The sequence below is a fragment of the Phaseolus vulgaris genome, chromosome 10 (genome assembly GCF_051622355.1).
Source record: "Phaseolus vulgaris cultivar YP4 chromosome 10, ASM5162235v1, whole genome shotgun sequence".
Lineage (NCBI taxonomy): Eukaryota > Viridiplantae > Streptophyta > Magnoliopsida > Fabales > Fabaceae > Phaseolus > Phaseolus vulgaris.
In genome coordinates this window covers 39,026,789-39,043,206 of record NC_143507.1, presented here as the reverse complement: position 1 = coordinate 39,043,206, position 16,418 = coordinate 39,026,789, and the positions used below count along the sequence as shown (strand labels likewise).

The 16,418-nt window shown below is 32.5% G+C and overlaps 1 protein-coding gene across 1 annotated transcript; it reads left to right on the top strand.

The window, feature by feature from the left end:
• Positions 1–628: 628 nt before the first annotated feature.
• LOC137818019 (uncharacterized) lies at positions 629–13,740 on the top strand. The gene is given in 8 exon segments (XM_068621242.2): positions 629–762; positions 2,143–3,463; positions 9,135–9,141; positions 10,130–10,387; positions 12,835–12,857; positions 12,859–13,111; positions 13,113–13,343; positions 13,346–13,740. Coding segments are annotated over 7 exon segments (2,373 nt in total). The 5' UTR covers positions 629–762; positions 2,143–2,222; the 3' UTR covers positions 13,706–13,740.
• The last annotated feature ends 2,678 nt before the right edge of the window (positions 13,741–16,418 follow it).

Genomic DNA, 16,418 nt, shown 5'->3' with positions numbered 1-16,418 from the left:
AACATGTAGAGATAATTTATATGCAATTGTAACATTTATACTTCTATATTTATTTATCAGCATTTTTATAAATACAATAAAACATGAATAATACAAAGATAAGAATTGAGGAATTGTGAAATTATATTTTAGTTAATGGGATATGTAGCTCAACCTCAGTCAAGGAGGATTATTATTTTGTAAATACAATGCTTTGGAGTAAAATAAGTAAATATTTGGATAAGTTTTAATAGTTTCATAATAATAATATTTCAGTTCCAAATTACTAGGCTTAAAAATAATTCGGTTCAATTTTAAAAAACAATTCAATTGTTTTATATAAGTTTGATTCAACTTAATGTTAATTAAATTCTGTTTTTATTTTTTAATTTTTGCAGCTCTAGAAAGTCTTGCCTTTAAGGTGCATGGAAAAAGTAAATAACAAGAGTGTAGTTAATTATTCATTTAGATTGACAGAGCGACCAACATTACAATTTTGCCACACTTCTCTGAAAGAATTTATGATCCAGAAAGGATAGAATTACAGAATAAGTCAAAAAAGAAAAGATAGGTGTAGTTAGCAGTAGACAACGCGCGAAACATCTGGAAAACAAAGATTTTTTTGAGTCTAAACATTTCTATTCTCCGACACAAGTGTCCTATATAAGAGTAACACGTTCTCTTGCACATTCCCTTCAATTAGCATTCTCACGGTAACAATTCAACTACAGTAATCCGCTGCATCGCAACACACGCACTCAGAACACCAAAGTCATTTTTAGTGTAAGTCATTCCTCGCCTCTTCTATAAGTTATCTTCTTACTATTTCCATGTGGGTGAAGAAACATTTTCGGTAAATTTTAGTTGATGATCCAATCAAGAGTTGTTTTTTCTGTTAACTTCTAGCAAATCCTATAATTATACAACAACGTAATTTCTACTATTGCCTTTATTTCAGAATTGGAAAGTGATACACTGAGACACTTCTAATACTAAATGAGTCTTGGAGAGATTGATAATGGATTTAAAAATATTGGTTGTTTTTTCAGAATTATATACAGGGGTCACATTATAGAAAAATGAAAAAATTGCATAAATATGGCAATTTTCCTCTGTTGTTATGAAGAAACTTTTTTGAATATTAGGAAAGCATAGTATGATAAGAGTGTGAAGCAAGCAAGGCAATGTTGGTTTTTTACATAGAGAAATACTTTCCAGTATTATTCAATTACTCATTTATATATTATGAAATGTCATACCCATTATCGACTTATATACAATGAAATGTCCTATTGACTTATACACTATGAAATATTCTACCCATTTATATACTATAAAATGTCTTACTCAACTATAAAATGTCCCACCCACTATCGACTTATATACTATGAAATGTCCTACCCACTACCTACTTATATACTTTGAAATGTCCTACCAATTTATATATAAAATGTCATAATTTCTAGTTGAGGCTATTAACTTGTACGTGGGACTATATATTATAGGTGTTTTCATGCTCAGGCCGTGTGTAGAGCTATATATTATGGGTGGTTCGGTCTGATAGTGGATGACCTAATAAGTCCAATAAATAGGATAAACTCGAAATACTCTAGATGACTCTAATATCATATTAAGAAGTGAACTTTAAGATTAACTCAATTCATATAACTGATTTATAAGATGAGGTTTGTACCTATTTACTTAAATACTATACAATACTAAAAAAAACATGAAACAAATACTAAAAAAAACATGAAGGAGAAAATTGAAGGCAATGTATGTCTGGAAGTTCGATCGAGCTCCCCTATTTTGTTTGCATTTAGAATTTTCTTAATTTGCTTCTGTTCGGCATGGTTTGAGTCAGAGAAAAAGGTTTTGTGCTCTTGGTGTTATGCCATGTAGTTATAGTACTGAGAAGCTTTATATAGGTTTTCTAGATAGATAAATGACTACTCTTATTTGCAACTTCTGTTCAGGTGTTTTTCTCATATAATTTGCTAAAAAGTTGTGTTCTTTCATTCATTCTTGGTCCTCTATTTCTTTGTTACGATGAACTTTATTCATGTGATTTTTCTGGTTCTTTGTTGACATTTATTCTCCTTACTTTTCCCTCTAGTACTTGTACTACATGATACTAATCCTGCACTTGATTGTGAAATGCAGAGGTTGCGCTATAGAGTTACCAAGGTCAGACACTTACCCCATAAAAATCTCTCTTCTGCCTGGTAGCTTCACGAAACATTATGCCAATCAGAAGTATGGACTCATACCCATACCAGAGAAACCAAATGCCATTCCCTCAGTATTATCATCCTGGCATTGAGGCTTTTCCTCCTCAAATGAAGGTTGATCCATCAAAACCACACTTTTCTTATGACCAACGGTGGCCCTGTGCAGGCAATTATGGGCACCCTATTCCCCCACATTTCTGCTGTGGCCACAACAACTTCCCTTGTAATTATAGCTACATGCCTTCATATCCTCACGCTCCTTCTCCAATGTACTATTCTGGAGGTTGTCCTGCATATAGTGAACTGTATTTTGTTCCTTATTCTCCACAACCACATCATACTATGGAGCTTCCCAGATATGAGCATGACAAATATATGCCCCGTGATCATCATTGTTGTGGTTGTCCTAATCATTCATGCAACCCAAAGGAAGGTAGAAGTGTGGAGATTGAAGAGCATGAACCTGATGTTGGAAGGAAAGTCAATGATTCTTTGGTTCCTATTCAGCTCAATAACTATCCATATCCCTTTGTTTTGATTCCACGGGAGTACACAAGTAACAAACAGCTGAAAAATCCTAATACGGTGGAGGTCGGTGAACAAAACAAGCCTCCTAGTGTTGAGAGTTCTAATGCTGTTGCACAGCCAGCACAAGAGCCTAGAGTATGGAAGGGATGGTTACCCTTTGATATAAAGGGTGCCCCAAGCATGATTCATGATGGACATGGAATAAGAAACCAGAAACAGGAGTCTGGCAACAATAGAGGGGAATCTGAAGATGGAGAAATGGACCAGAAACGTCAAAGCGAACAGAAGAGGTCAGAATTCCCGTTCCCTGTCTTCTGGTTACCTTATTACAATAAGCTGGAGAGTGGAGAGACCAACAACCAGGAGAAGAACACTTCTCCAATAAAAATCATTGAGGAGGTGCCTTTTGCAACCAAATCTGTTCCAGTAAAGTCTAATGTTGATGAAGGTGGTAGGAACGGAACCAGATCAAATGAAGCTGCACACTCAGATACCAATGCTTCAGATGTTGCAGAGAAAGTGACTAATGCCAGAAGCATACCTTTGAAGCTGATAGGAAAAAATGTTTCTCTAAATCAAAAGGAAGAGAGTGCGATAAAAAAGGACTCCCGTAATGATGATAAGAAGAGACAATCTGCATCTTCACCAAAAGCATCAAAGTTACCTCCTGTTTGTCCGAGAGTTGATCCAATACCAAGGAAGAAAAATGGCAATGGGAGTTCGAGGTGGAACTATAAATCAAAATACGATTAAACATGATTATGAACGCATACAATAATATTCTCATACAGATCTTATCATATCATGATTCTCACATATATTCATACAATCAAGAAGGAATAGGCACTTACTTACCTTGATCCATGAGTGATCCTACTTGAGCAATTACTTTATCTCCTTTGTCCCAATCTATCTTTTAGCAATTCCGTTCTTGTCACACACTTTCGTGATGGTTAACAGTGAGACAACTATTATTTGCAGAGACAGAACCCTATAGCTTTAGTTCCCAATCTCCATCAGATATTGGTTTTCATTAGGTATATCATCAGATATATATTTCTCACCTTAACCAATGGGTCCTTTATTCTATTATTATTATTATTATTATTATTAAATCATATTTGGGTCCAAAGTCCAAACTTTAAGTCATGTGAGTCACTTTATAGAAATTAATTTACATAATTTCTTACATTCTCCCACTTGACTTATATGAGTTATAATACTTTCATGATTTAATAATTACATAAATGCACATTTAAAAGGCCTTACATAAATTGGTTCTATCATTAATCAAAATCAAAGATACAGAAATAATAAGAGTCATGGCGGTTACATGTCATTTCAATCAACACATTTTCTTCCATGTACTACTATATCATTCTTTCTCCTTAATATGACTTTATAATGAGAAATCCATAATAGGTTCAAACATAATGTCATTTTTCATCAATAACAACATAATTTGTTTTCCACAACATAATTTACATGCATATACATAAAGTAGAAAACATAAATTTCAGAAACTTTATTTATCAATGAGCTCAGAGTGTCAAATAAGAATTAATAACAACATTCTTCATTCACTAGTAGACATAATGCCCATACTTACAACATGACCAGTAAATGTTTTGGGTGGTAACCTTTTGTTAAATGGTCAGCAATCATAAGATCAGTGCTAATATGTTCTATTGACACTCTATGTTTCTGAACTTCTTCTTTAACGACAAAGTATTTCAATTCCATATGTTTAGCACCTTTGGAATACTTGTCGTTTTTAAAAAAGAAGACAGTTGCGGAGTTATCACAATAAATTCTCAGCGACTTGGCAATATTGTCAACAATTCCAAGTCCTGAAACAAAATTCTGCAACCAATTAGCTTGAACTGTAGCCTCAAAGCATGCCACAAATTCAGCCTCCATGGTGGATACAACAATGACTGTCTGCTTCGCACTTTTCAATGAAATCGCTTCTCCGACTAAAAGATACACATAACCAAATGTAGATTTTTGTGTATCCACAAAGCCAGCAAAATCTGAATCTGTATATCCAATCATCTCAAGATGATCAGATCTTTTATAAGTAAGCATGTGATCCTTCGTTCCTTGCAAGTATCTTAAAACTTTCTTTGCAGCTTTCCAATGATCCAATCCTGGATTACTCTGGTATCTACCAAGCATACCAACTACAAAACTAATATCTGGTCATGTACAAGTTTGAGCATACATTAAACTCCCAACAAGAGATGCATAAGGTATATTCTCCATCTGTTTTCGTTCCAAGTCATTCTTTGGACATTGCATGAGACTAAATTTGTCTCCTTTCTGTATTGGAACAGGAGATGTCGAACATTTATCCATTCTGAATCTGCCTAAAACTTTATTAATATATGCTTTCTGAGACAAACCTAACAGTCCTAGTGATCTGTCATGAAATATTTCAATTCCTATCACATAGTATGCCTCACCCATATCTTTTATCTCAAAGTTATTAGAGAGAAACTTCTTATTCTCACTTAATAGACTAAGATCATTAGTTGCAAGCAAGATATCATCAACATACAGAATCAGGAATATAAACTTGCTCCTACTGACCTTCAGGTATATACACCGATCAATGATGTTTTCTTTAAACCTAAAGGACACAATAGTATCATCGAACTTAAGATACCATTGCCTAGAAGTCTGTTTAAGCCCGTATATTGATTTCTTAAGTTTACACGCCATGTGTTCCTTTCCTTCTTCAATAAACCCCACTGGTTGGTCCATATAAACATCCTCTTCTAAATCCCCATACAGAAAGGCAATTTTGACATTCATCTGATGTAACTCAAGATCATAATGAGCTACTAATGCCATGATAATTCTAAAGGAATCTTTCTTAGAAACAGGTGAAAATGTTTCCTTCAATGTCATCCTTTTGAGTAAAACCTTTGGCAACAAGTCGGGCCTTGTAACGTTCAATATTGCCATGAGAGTCACGTTTAGTCTTAAAGACCCATTTACACCTGACTCTCTTGCATCCTTCTGGCAATTCTATAAGGTTCCATACATCATTTTGTGCCATTGATTTAAGCTCATCTTTCATGGCATCTAACCACTTATCAGATTTATCATCATTGATGGCGTCTGAAAATGAAACTGGATCATTATCAATACCTAAGTCATTTTCTGACTCTTGTAGATAAACCACATAATCATTCGAAATAGCAGACTTTCTTTCTCTTTGAGATCTTCTTAATACTATTTCTTGTGGTTGTTCTACTACAGGTTCATTGTTAACTTCAAGATCATTAATTTGTTGTTCTTCTTCATCGTTGAGTGACGCAACTACATTAGGAACAACAATACTTGAAGTAAAGGTACTAGTTAAAGGAACTTGTACGCTTACTTCCTTGATCTCCACATTTTGTGAAGTATCACTCCCACTGGTTTCACCATTTTCAATGAACCGTGCATTTTCAGATTCAACAATTCTTGTGCTATGGGTAGGATAGTAAAACATATACCCTTTTGACTTTGCTGGATAACCAATGAAATATCCACTGATTGTTCTTGCATCCAATTTCTTTTCTTGCGGATTGTATATTCTGACTTCTGCCTGACATCCCCAAACATGCAGGTGTCTCAAACTGGGTTTCCTTCCTGTCCACAATTCAAAAGGTGTCTTTTGAACTGCCTTACTAGGAACCCTGCTCAACAAATACATGACAGTTTTTAAAGCATACATCCACAATGAAATAGGTACAGTTGACTTACTTAACATGCTCCTAACCATATCCATTAAGGTTTGATTACGCCTTTCTGAAACACCATTTTGTTGTGGTGTACATGGCATTGTGTATTGAGCACAAATACCACGTCTCTCAAGGAACTTAGCAAACGGACCAGGGTGTTGTCCACTTTCATCATACTTTCCATAATATTGACCACCTCTATCTGACCTGACAATTTTCACCTTTCTGTCTAATTGTCTTTCCACTTCATTTATATAAATTTCTAAGGCATTCACTGCTTGCGATTTTTCATGCAGTAAATAGACATAACCATAACGTGAAAAATCATCAATAAAGGTGATAAAATATCTTTCTTTATTGAAAGAACTTGCATAAAAAGGTCCACATATATCAGTGTGTATAATTTCAAGAAGTTTAGTACTTCTTGTGGCTCCTTTCTTTGTGTGTTTTGTTTGTTTGCCTTTAATACAATCCACACATACATTCATATCAGTAAAATCCAAACTTGGAAGTATTTCATTCTTTACTAATTTTTCCATCCTTTCTTAGGAAATATGTCCCAAACGTTTGTGTCACAAGAAAGTAGAACATTCATTCACCAAACACGTTTAGTGTCAACATTATGATGCGAGGTCATAAGAGTTTCAACATATAGATTATCGAGATTCAATCTATATAATCCATCATAAAGAGTATCATATACAATCAAATAGGTATGTTGATATAAACTGAAACATCCATTCCCAAATTTAAAAGAGTATCCGGCAACATCAAGTTTAAACAATGAAACTAAATTCCTAGATATACTAAGTACATAAAAAGCATCCACCAAGTCTAAATAAAATCCAGCGTCGAGGATTAAACGATAAGTCCCGACTGCTTCCATTGGAACCTTCTCTCTATTCCCCATGAAGACAAACTTTTTATTTGGCTTTATGGTTCGGGTTGAAAAGAATTCTTGCATCATGTTAGAAACATGAGTTGTGCATCCAGAATCAATCCACCAAGAATTATGTGGAACTTCAGTTAAGTTTGATTCAAAACATACATAATAAGCATTATGCTTACCCTTCTTTTCGAACCAAGCCTTACGTTTCAGACAATCGTTTTGGAAATGTCTAGATTTCTTGCAGAAATGACATTTGTCATTCTTCTTCTGGAGCTTAGTAGATGACTCATTTATCTTCAGTGGTCCTTTACCTTTTCCATGTTTCTTGAAGACTTTCTTTCCAGCTCCCTAATTGTTCACATAGTGTATTGAGTGGTTTCCTTGATTCTTCAATCTAGTCTCTTCCTGAACTAACATGTTATAGTTCTCATCCACTGTCATTCTTATAGACTTAAGTCTTGTCGCAATATTAGTCATTTCAATGATATGTTCGTGCATAGTACGAGAACTATCAAATTCAATGGTGGTTAAGGTACTCATTAATGTCCCAATAAGAGACTTATCAGTAGTTTGGGAGCGCTCTTCCACAAATTTCATAAATTCTTTTGCACTATCAGTTTTGGGAAGAGCAGACTTAATATTACTTGCTATGCTCATTCGCATAAAAATACAACAGGAACAGATACTCGATCACACATGCTTAACATTAATACTTTGATTCATAAACTAAACATATAATACAGATTCAGAAAACATTCTATGTCTACTAATGTTCTCCTTTGGGAGATTCATTAATACACAAAATATAATGATGCTAATAGTATTAACTTTATTTGGCAAGATATATGCATTAGGTAGAAACACTTGTTATCTTTGGATATGCAAGCAAAACTAATAACACATGCTCACTACCAACAATCATATCCAATAATTATAAGGACAACTAATCAACCTTTGGATGATCCAAAAATGTCTTATAATAATGAATTTCCATTTACCCATATTTAAATAATTTGACATCCATTCTATAGGTAATTGAAATAAAATTTATCAGTAATCTTGAATTAAATAAAACTTAAAGATTTGATCACTTTGGTGATTGCAAATCTATCATACAAATAATTCCATAAATAATATCATTAATTGAAATAAAATTTCATCCATAATTTGGAATTAAATAAACTTAAAGATTTGATCACTTTGGTGATTACAAATCTATCATACAAATAATTCCAAAAATTATATCATTAATTGAAATAAAATTCATCCATAATTTAGAATTAAATAAAACATAAAGATTTGATCACTTTGGTGATTACAAATCTATCATACAAATAATTTCAAAAATTATATCATTAATTGAAATAAAATTCATCCATAATTTAGAATTAAATAAAACATAAAGATTTGATCACTTTGGCGATTACAAATCCATCATACAAATAATTCCAAAATCATAATTTAAAAAATAATACATAAAGCGGAAAAATTAATTTTCCATTCCTCACTTTCAATCAATTAATTAAACTTTAATTTAATGCAAATTAAATTACATTATAACATAAAAAAATTTCATTAAAATTTTAATTTAATGCAAATTAAATTACATTAAAAATTAATACATAAAGTGGAAAAAATAATTTTCCATTCCTCACTTTAATTAAAATTTTAATTGAAATCATTAATAAAATAAAAGAGGTAAGGAAATTAATTCGTAAGTTTCAGTAATTGAATTAAAAGTAAAATAACATAAGATGAATGAATGACATAAAGTGCAAGAATGAATTCATTGCTATTCATAAATTGAATTCAACATTATATTATAATTTAATCTAAAGTGCAAGAAGAAACAATTCATGTTTTTCATTAATTTATATTATAATATATATTATATTATAATTCCATAATCAGAAATTGAATCCACATCATCATCTTCCTCACACCTTTCTTTCCGAAAGGCTCCTACCACCATCACAGCAATACCACCGTGCAAACAAGGTTCGCAGAAGTGGCGAAGGCTTGCGGTCCCACTAATATGTTCATAGGATTTTTAACACCGTTAATGGCGTTGGGTGCATGAAGATTAGAGTTATGTTAATGGAAACCTTAATCCATAAACCCTAATTTTAAAATTAGGGTTCTTTGATTTTTGATGGTTTAGGACAATTAGAGATCTATTATAGAGGAATGGAAACCTTAATCTATAAATCCTAATTTTAAAATTAGAGTTCTTAAATTGAGAATATTTTAAAATTAGGGTTCTTTGATTTTGGAAAAGCATTAATGGAGAATCACAACATGATCATGAAGACTCTGATACCACATGTAAATCAAAACATAAATAAAAGTACAATTGAACACATACAATAATGTTCTCATACATATCTTATCATATCATGATTCACATATATCCATACAATCAATAAGGAATAGGCACTTACCTTGATCCATGAGTGATCCTACTTGAGCAATTACTTTATCTCCTTTGTCTCAATCTATCTCTTAACAATTATGTTCTTGTCACACACTTTCGTGATGGTTAACAGTGAGCCAACTATTATTTGCAGAGATAGAACCCTATAGCCTTTAGTTCCCAATCTCCATCAGATGTAGGTTTTCATTAGGTATATCATCATATATATATATCACGTTAACCAATGGACGATTTATTCTATTATTATTATTAAATCATATTTGGGCCCAAAGGTCATACTTTAAGTCATGTGAGTCACTTTATAAAAATTAATTTACATAATTTCTTACACGACATCCCAAGTCCACCTTCCTCAAAAGCACAGCCCCAAGTTACATTTGATGAAACATTAAAGACTCCTGTTTGTGTCACAGATTATAAGAATCAGCCAAATTTGAATCATTAGAATGCTCCTAAGACCATTGAGAAAGTTGAACCAAAGGAGAAAACCATTTAGGCGTCTGAATATAAAACTGAATATAAAACGAATGAAAACAAGGTTGTTGACTGGAGAGATGGATGTTAGAACCAGATAGAATTTCATAATAAATATCTAAAATTCATTTTCAGATAAATAGTTACAATTTTTATTTTGATTATTATGTTGTGTATTATGTATTTATATTTATTTAAATAAAATATAAATAATATATTATTTGTTTCAGAACTATGAATAGTTATCATCCATTAATATTACAACCAAATTAAATTATATCATAACCATAAATGTAATATTGATATATTATACCAATAATATCTATAGTTTAAAATTAGAATACACATAATATCCTGTAAATCTGCCTTCGAGAACCATATATCCACAGATATAAACACAACATAAGAAAAATTTTGTTCATGAGAAATAATTGAAGTTGTCTTTCGTCCAATGTCTTCGAGAACAGTATATCCACAAATATAAACACAACATAAGTGAAAGATTCCGTTTGAGAAATAATTGAATGAAGTTGTCCTTCATCCAATGTCTTCTTCGAATCACTGGAGACCATCCTGACTGACTCAAAGGAGCAAAACCATTCTCTATTAAATACCATTGTATCCTATTTTTGTGTTCATTATTGAATCTTTAACTCATTGGTTTTAATTTACAAAGGGGTTTAGAGCTGAGTTTTTATTAGTTTTTTTTTTAATTAAAAATATTACTATGATTGTTCTTATAAGGTCGAGTTCCTCTTAGAGTGACTCCTTCGATCTTCGTCTTCTCGTCCTCATGGCTTCTAGGCTTAATGATTCTCCGATTCGCACTTCCTTACTCCGAGATGAGCGGGGTGGGTACCTGCGAAGGTTCTCCAACGCTTAAGTTAGTCCGAATAAAATATGCAGGTGAGTTAAGAGTGAAAGAATACCTTTGACGTTGAGTTTCCTTTGGTATTTATAACTTTGGGATGGGCCTCAACTGTCATGGGTCTGCTTTTGGACTCATAAGAAGACTCAATTGTGTCTTAATCATAGTTTATAATTAAACTAGTTTAATTACAGTTAATCACAGGTTTATTGTCTGTTCTTAGGTTCATTCGGTCTCGTCGACCATTCGACCTCTCGGTCATCTGGTAATACATTTGTTCCCCAGACTTAAGTGAAATTATTAAAATATAACGTAGAGTCTATTAAAATGCAAAGATATTATTAGTTAGGTTACCTTTCAACTTTACGTGAAATTCTTCTTCAATAAATTACTATTTTAACATAATTCAAATATATATATATATATAATTAAATGTTTTAATATTAAAAAATATTTCTTTAATTTATTGTATCAAATTGCACATCTCTCACTCATCAAATCCATGTTTCTACTTATACTATTTCATATGACACATTACCAATAAAAAAATAAATAATAATAATAAATAAAATTTAATTAAAATTTAAAAGTTATTATTTTTCAAAAATACACTAGTCTCATAAAACATTCCATAATAAAAAAATTCAAAAAAAATTATATCTTTTTATCCTCCACCCAATTTTATATATATTTTTTTCCTAATAAACCAAAATAAATAATTATTTACAACCTTTATAAACTTATTATGAATTTTAATTTAATTTAAAAATACATTTAACATTTAGCATGGGCTAAACCTTCACAGTCTTAATATTTTATTATTATTTGTATTTAACATAGACATTTATTTTATTTTTTAAAAAATTTAGTGTAAGCTTTACATTTATTACACCCACGCTTGTTTTGGTATTTTATTGTTTTTTTTAAAATGTTAGTGTAGGCTTAGTGTGGGCTAAACCTCCACAATCCTAATATTTTATTATTTTATGTAATTAACGTACACATTTTTTTTTTAAAACATTTAGTGTGAGCTCTACGTTTATTACACCCACGCTTGTTTTGGTATTTTATTGTTTTTTAAAAAAAATTTAGTGTGGGTTTAGTGTAGGCTAAACCTTCACAATCTTAATATTTTATTGTTATTTGTATTTAACGTACACATTTTTTAATCTTTAGAAAAAAACTAGTGAGTTTTACGTTTATTACACCCACGTTTGTTTTAGTATTTTATTATTTTTAAAAAAAATGTTAGTGTGGGCTTAGTGTAGGCTAAACCTTCCCAATCTTATTATTTTATTATTATTATTTGTATTTAACGTACATATTTATTAATTTTTAGAAAAAATTTAGTGTGACCTTTACGTTATTACACCCACACTTGTTTTGGTATTTTATTTTATTTTATTTTTTAAAAAAGGTTAGTGTGGGCTTAGTGTGGGTTAAACCTTTACAATCTTAATATTTTATTATTATTTTTATGTGTGTGCTTGTTTAGCGGATACAATACATTATTATTAATTTGTTTAAAATATCTAGCGTGAGCTTTATATTTACTAAACCCACTCTAGTTTTATTTATTTATTAGAAAATCTTAGTGTAAGTTTTACGTTAACTAAACTCATGCATTATTAGGAGCCACTCCATAGCCTTCACAATTTATTAGTAGCTAATTCAACATTTCTCGTATGGCACAAACTAAAAATGAGATATTTATTGAGGAGAGGACTACTTGATGAGAAAACAGAAGAATCTCAAGTTGAGAAGCATGATGAAGTTAAGCCTAAAGAGGTTCTTCTAGCTCAAGAAGGGGAATGTAATGAAGATGAAGAAACAAGTTCTTCCACAGATAATACTTCAAAAGCAACTCAACTAGAGCAACAGCAGCAACCACTGGAAGAGGTGCAGTCTTCTGGGGAATCAGATGGATGGGTAAAAATTGAGTTCAACAAAGATGATGAATTCAAAATGGATATAGGGGGTTGAGCTTCAGTCAGGGGAGGGAGTTGGAACTGATATTGAGTCGCCACCTTTAACAAATGTCAATGATCGTGAACCAGGAAATGAAGATATTTGCTTAACAAATGTCAATGATCATGAACCAGGAAATGGAGATGTGTGCTTGGAAGCAAATGATGTAAACAACAGCTTACCCGAGCCAATAGAGTTCGTGGCTATCAATGCCACACAAAAGGAAGAGGAACCAGAAGGAAAGATTGCAGTGAGGAGACACAAGAGGATGGTGAAGGGATAGTTGGTGAAACTTTGGATGAAGAGAAAACTGAACCCTTTGCAACATCAGCTGCATTAGAAGAGGTACCTGTGGCTGATGATGATGAAGGGTTAAACGGTGAGTCGAAGTTAGTGGAGGAAAATGAGAAGCTCAGGAAGATGATGAAGAAGTTGGTTGAGGCTGGGAATGAACAGTTAAATGTAATATCAGATTTAATAGGCAGAGTGAAGGAGTTGGAGAAGAGATTAGCCCGGAGCAGAAGCAAGAGAGTGAAGACAAAACGGTGTAAACCAGCAACTTCCAAAATGTCTAGCATGAAACCACTGAACTCAATGTAATGTCCCCTTTGTAATTTGCAGGAGTATATGCATATATTGTCGTTGAGGGTGTTTATTTGCATGTTTTATTGTAAAAATTCCAACAACTCTACTTGTGTGCTATAAAGATGAAGGGAATAATATAAAGATGTTGAGAATAATCACTTGACCAATTATATATGGACAATTTATTCCACTATACGACTCTTCATTTATGATATAAAAAAAGAGTATTTTTGTCATTTCATACAAAAAGTTGAAATTTTAGGTAAAGAAAGAGAGTTGTATACTAGAACAAAGTTGTCATTGTATCATTTTCCTAATCACTTATAGTGTACAAGTGAGAACATGTTCTGGCAAATTAAGTAAAAAGTATTATTTAATATATAATTATTTTAGTAAAGATGGTAAGCCCTCTTAAATGTAGACTCTTTTTTGCAAAGATAAACCTGTAAATCCTTTTATCATGCATAATTATCAATTTCTTTATTATTATTATTATTATTATAGATTTATTGAGTTGTAGAAAAAAATATTCAAATTATTCTTGATACACTTAACTTAACTCTTCATTTTGTAATAGTTTTGTATTCTTTTTCTTCATATTACCCAATTTGAAATTATGGCATGATGCATCATAGTTGGTTCGTTGATTTGCGGAATGATAGTATCTAAAGATACTGATTCTATATGGGATGTGGATTTAGGTTAAAGTAGTTACAATTCTATGTAATGTATTGTTTTTTTCTCTTTTATGCTGTTATCATACAATTTTTTTTATCAGACGCATTTTTATTTTTCCTTTTCAATTTATAAGTGTAAAAAATTTCAGTTTTTTTAACATTTTCATTATAATCTGATTGTTATACATATTTAATTATTTGTACAATTTTATACTTAATTTCTTCAATATCTCTTTATATTGAGAATTTGGTTATTAGAAATCTCACCTTTTGTTTTTTACTTTTGTATTGGTCGGTACCAGACGAGTCAAACACTCACTATTGGTGACTGATTGACCAAATTAATATACATTAAAAACACTTAATAATGATAATTATGAAAACTTCCTACGAATCATAATCATATTCCATCAAATTTAGGTAACATTTGCAAGAAATTAGCTAATACTGATGTAATGAAAGATAGTGATTTATTAAAGATATTCTCCTAATACTTATTTAATGGAAGATATTAATTTATTAAAGATGTTCTCCAAATATATCAATACACCAATATACCTCTTTATAGAGCACAGACCATGCTAGAAAGCCCAAGACGAGAAGGTCAGCCTCAAAGTGGAAGTCCTTGACGAAATGATCGTCCAAGATGCGACATTCGCGAGGTGATAAATACTATCGCCAGAGGATTTCCACTTGGAAGTGGTAGTCAAATAAGGGGACGATCACGTCAAAGTTCTTCCCTAAGAAGAAAAAGTTCCAGACATCGTGTGGGACGCGTCGTAGGACATATAAATACGATTGCTGGAGGATTTATTTCGCCCATAAGAAACACCTTCAGGCTATTTAGTTGGTCCACTAAGCAACTACCAGGGACCGACCGAGAATCCCCCAATTCTTTTACAAAAGATGATTTTATTGCTATTGATCTGGCCCAGGACGACCCCATCACTGTAGAAATTGATAAATTTGTCATCACCTTTGGTAGATCAAGGCAGCTCGGTCGACATTTTATACTGGAAAACTTTCAAAAAGATGAGGATTCTAGAGTCAGAAATCCAACCTTATGACAACTAGATTGTAGGTGTTTTGAGAGAGTGAATAGATACACGGGGTTACATCGACTTGTACACCACATTCGAAGAAGGTGGATATATTTATAAAACTATCAAGATCAGGTACCTTCTGATGAATGTCAATACCTCCAATAATATATTGCTCAGTCGGTCGTCCATTAATCGCCTTAAAGCAATAGTGTCCACACCACACCTTTCCATGAAGTTTCCCTTGGTGGTAGGTGATATAGTTATCGTTCATGTAGATCAAAAGGTAGCTCGCAAATGCTATGTTGCAAGTTTGAAAGTCGAACCAACCAATCGAATTTACAAGGCATAACCACGTGAACGGTCAATTAGAAGAAGAGGACGCTTACCAGAATCTAGAGGGCCGACCAGAGATCGGTCTCGAGAAATAAAATCCCCAAGAAGAAAGCGTATGGTTGCTTTGGTCGACCTTGACTCTCGGCTGAATGAAGCTCGCATTGAACCAAGCGAATGCTATGTCGCAAGTTTGAAAGTCGAACCAACCAATGGACTTTACAAGGCATCACCACATGGACAGTCAACCGGAAGTAGAGGACACTCATCAACATCTAAAGGGCCGACTAGAGATCAATCCCGAGAAATATCATTTTTTTGGTCGACCTCGACTCTCGATTGTACGAAGTTCGCATTGAACCAGACGAAGACATTCATCTGTTACCCCTACGTGATGAAGAACATGCAACACAGGGATTTCTTTAAAGCCATACGACAATAAACTGGTGAGTCAAAATTTAATTGACAATGCTGATTTGTTTGCTTGGAGGCTAAACAACTTGTTTGTAAAAGTGATTCCCAACTCGTCGTTGGACAACTTAACAGAGATTTTGAAGTCAAAGAGTCTTTGTTGCAAAGGTATTATCACCTCGTCCGGAATTTGATGACCAAATTCAAAAATGTTAAAACTGAACATCTCCGTCGAAAACACAACACTAGAGCTGACATGCTTTCACG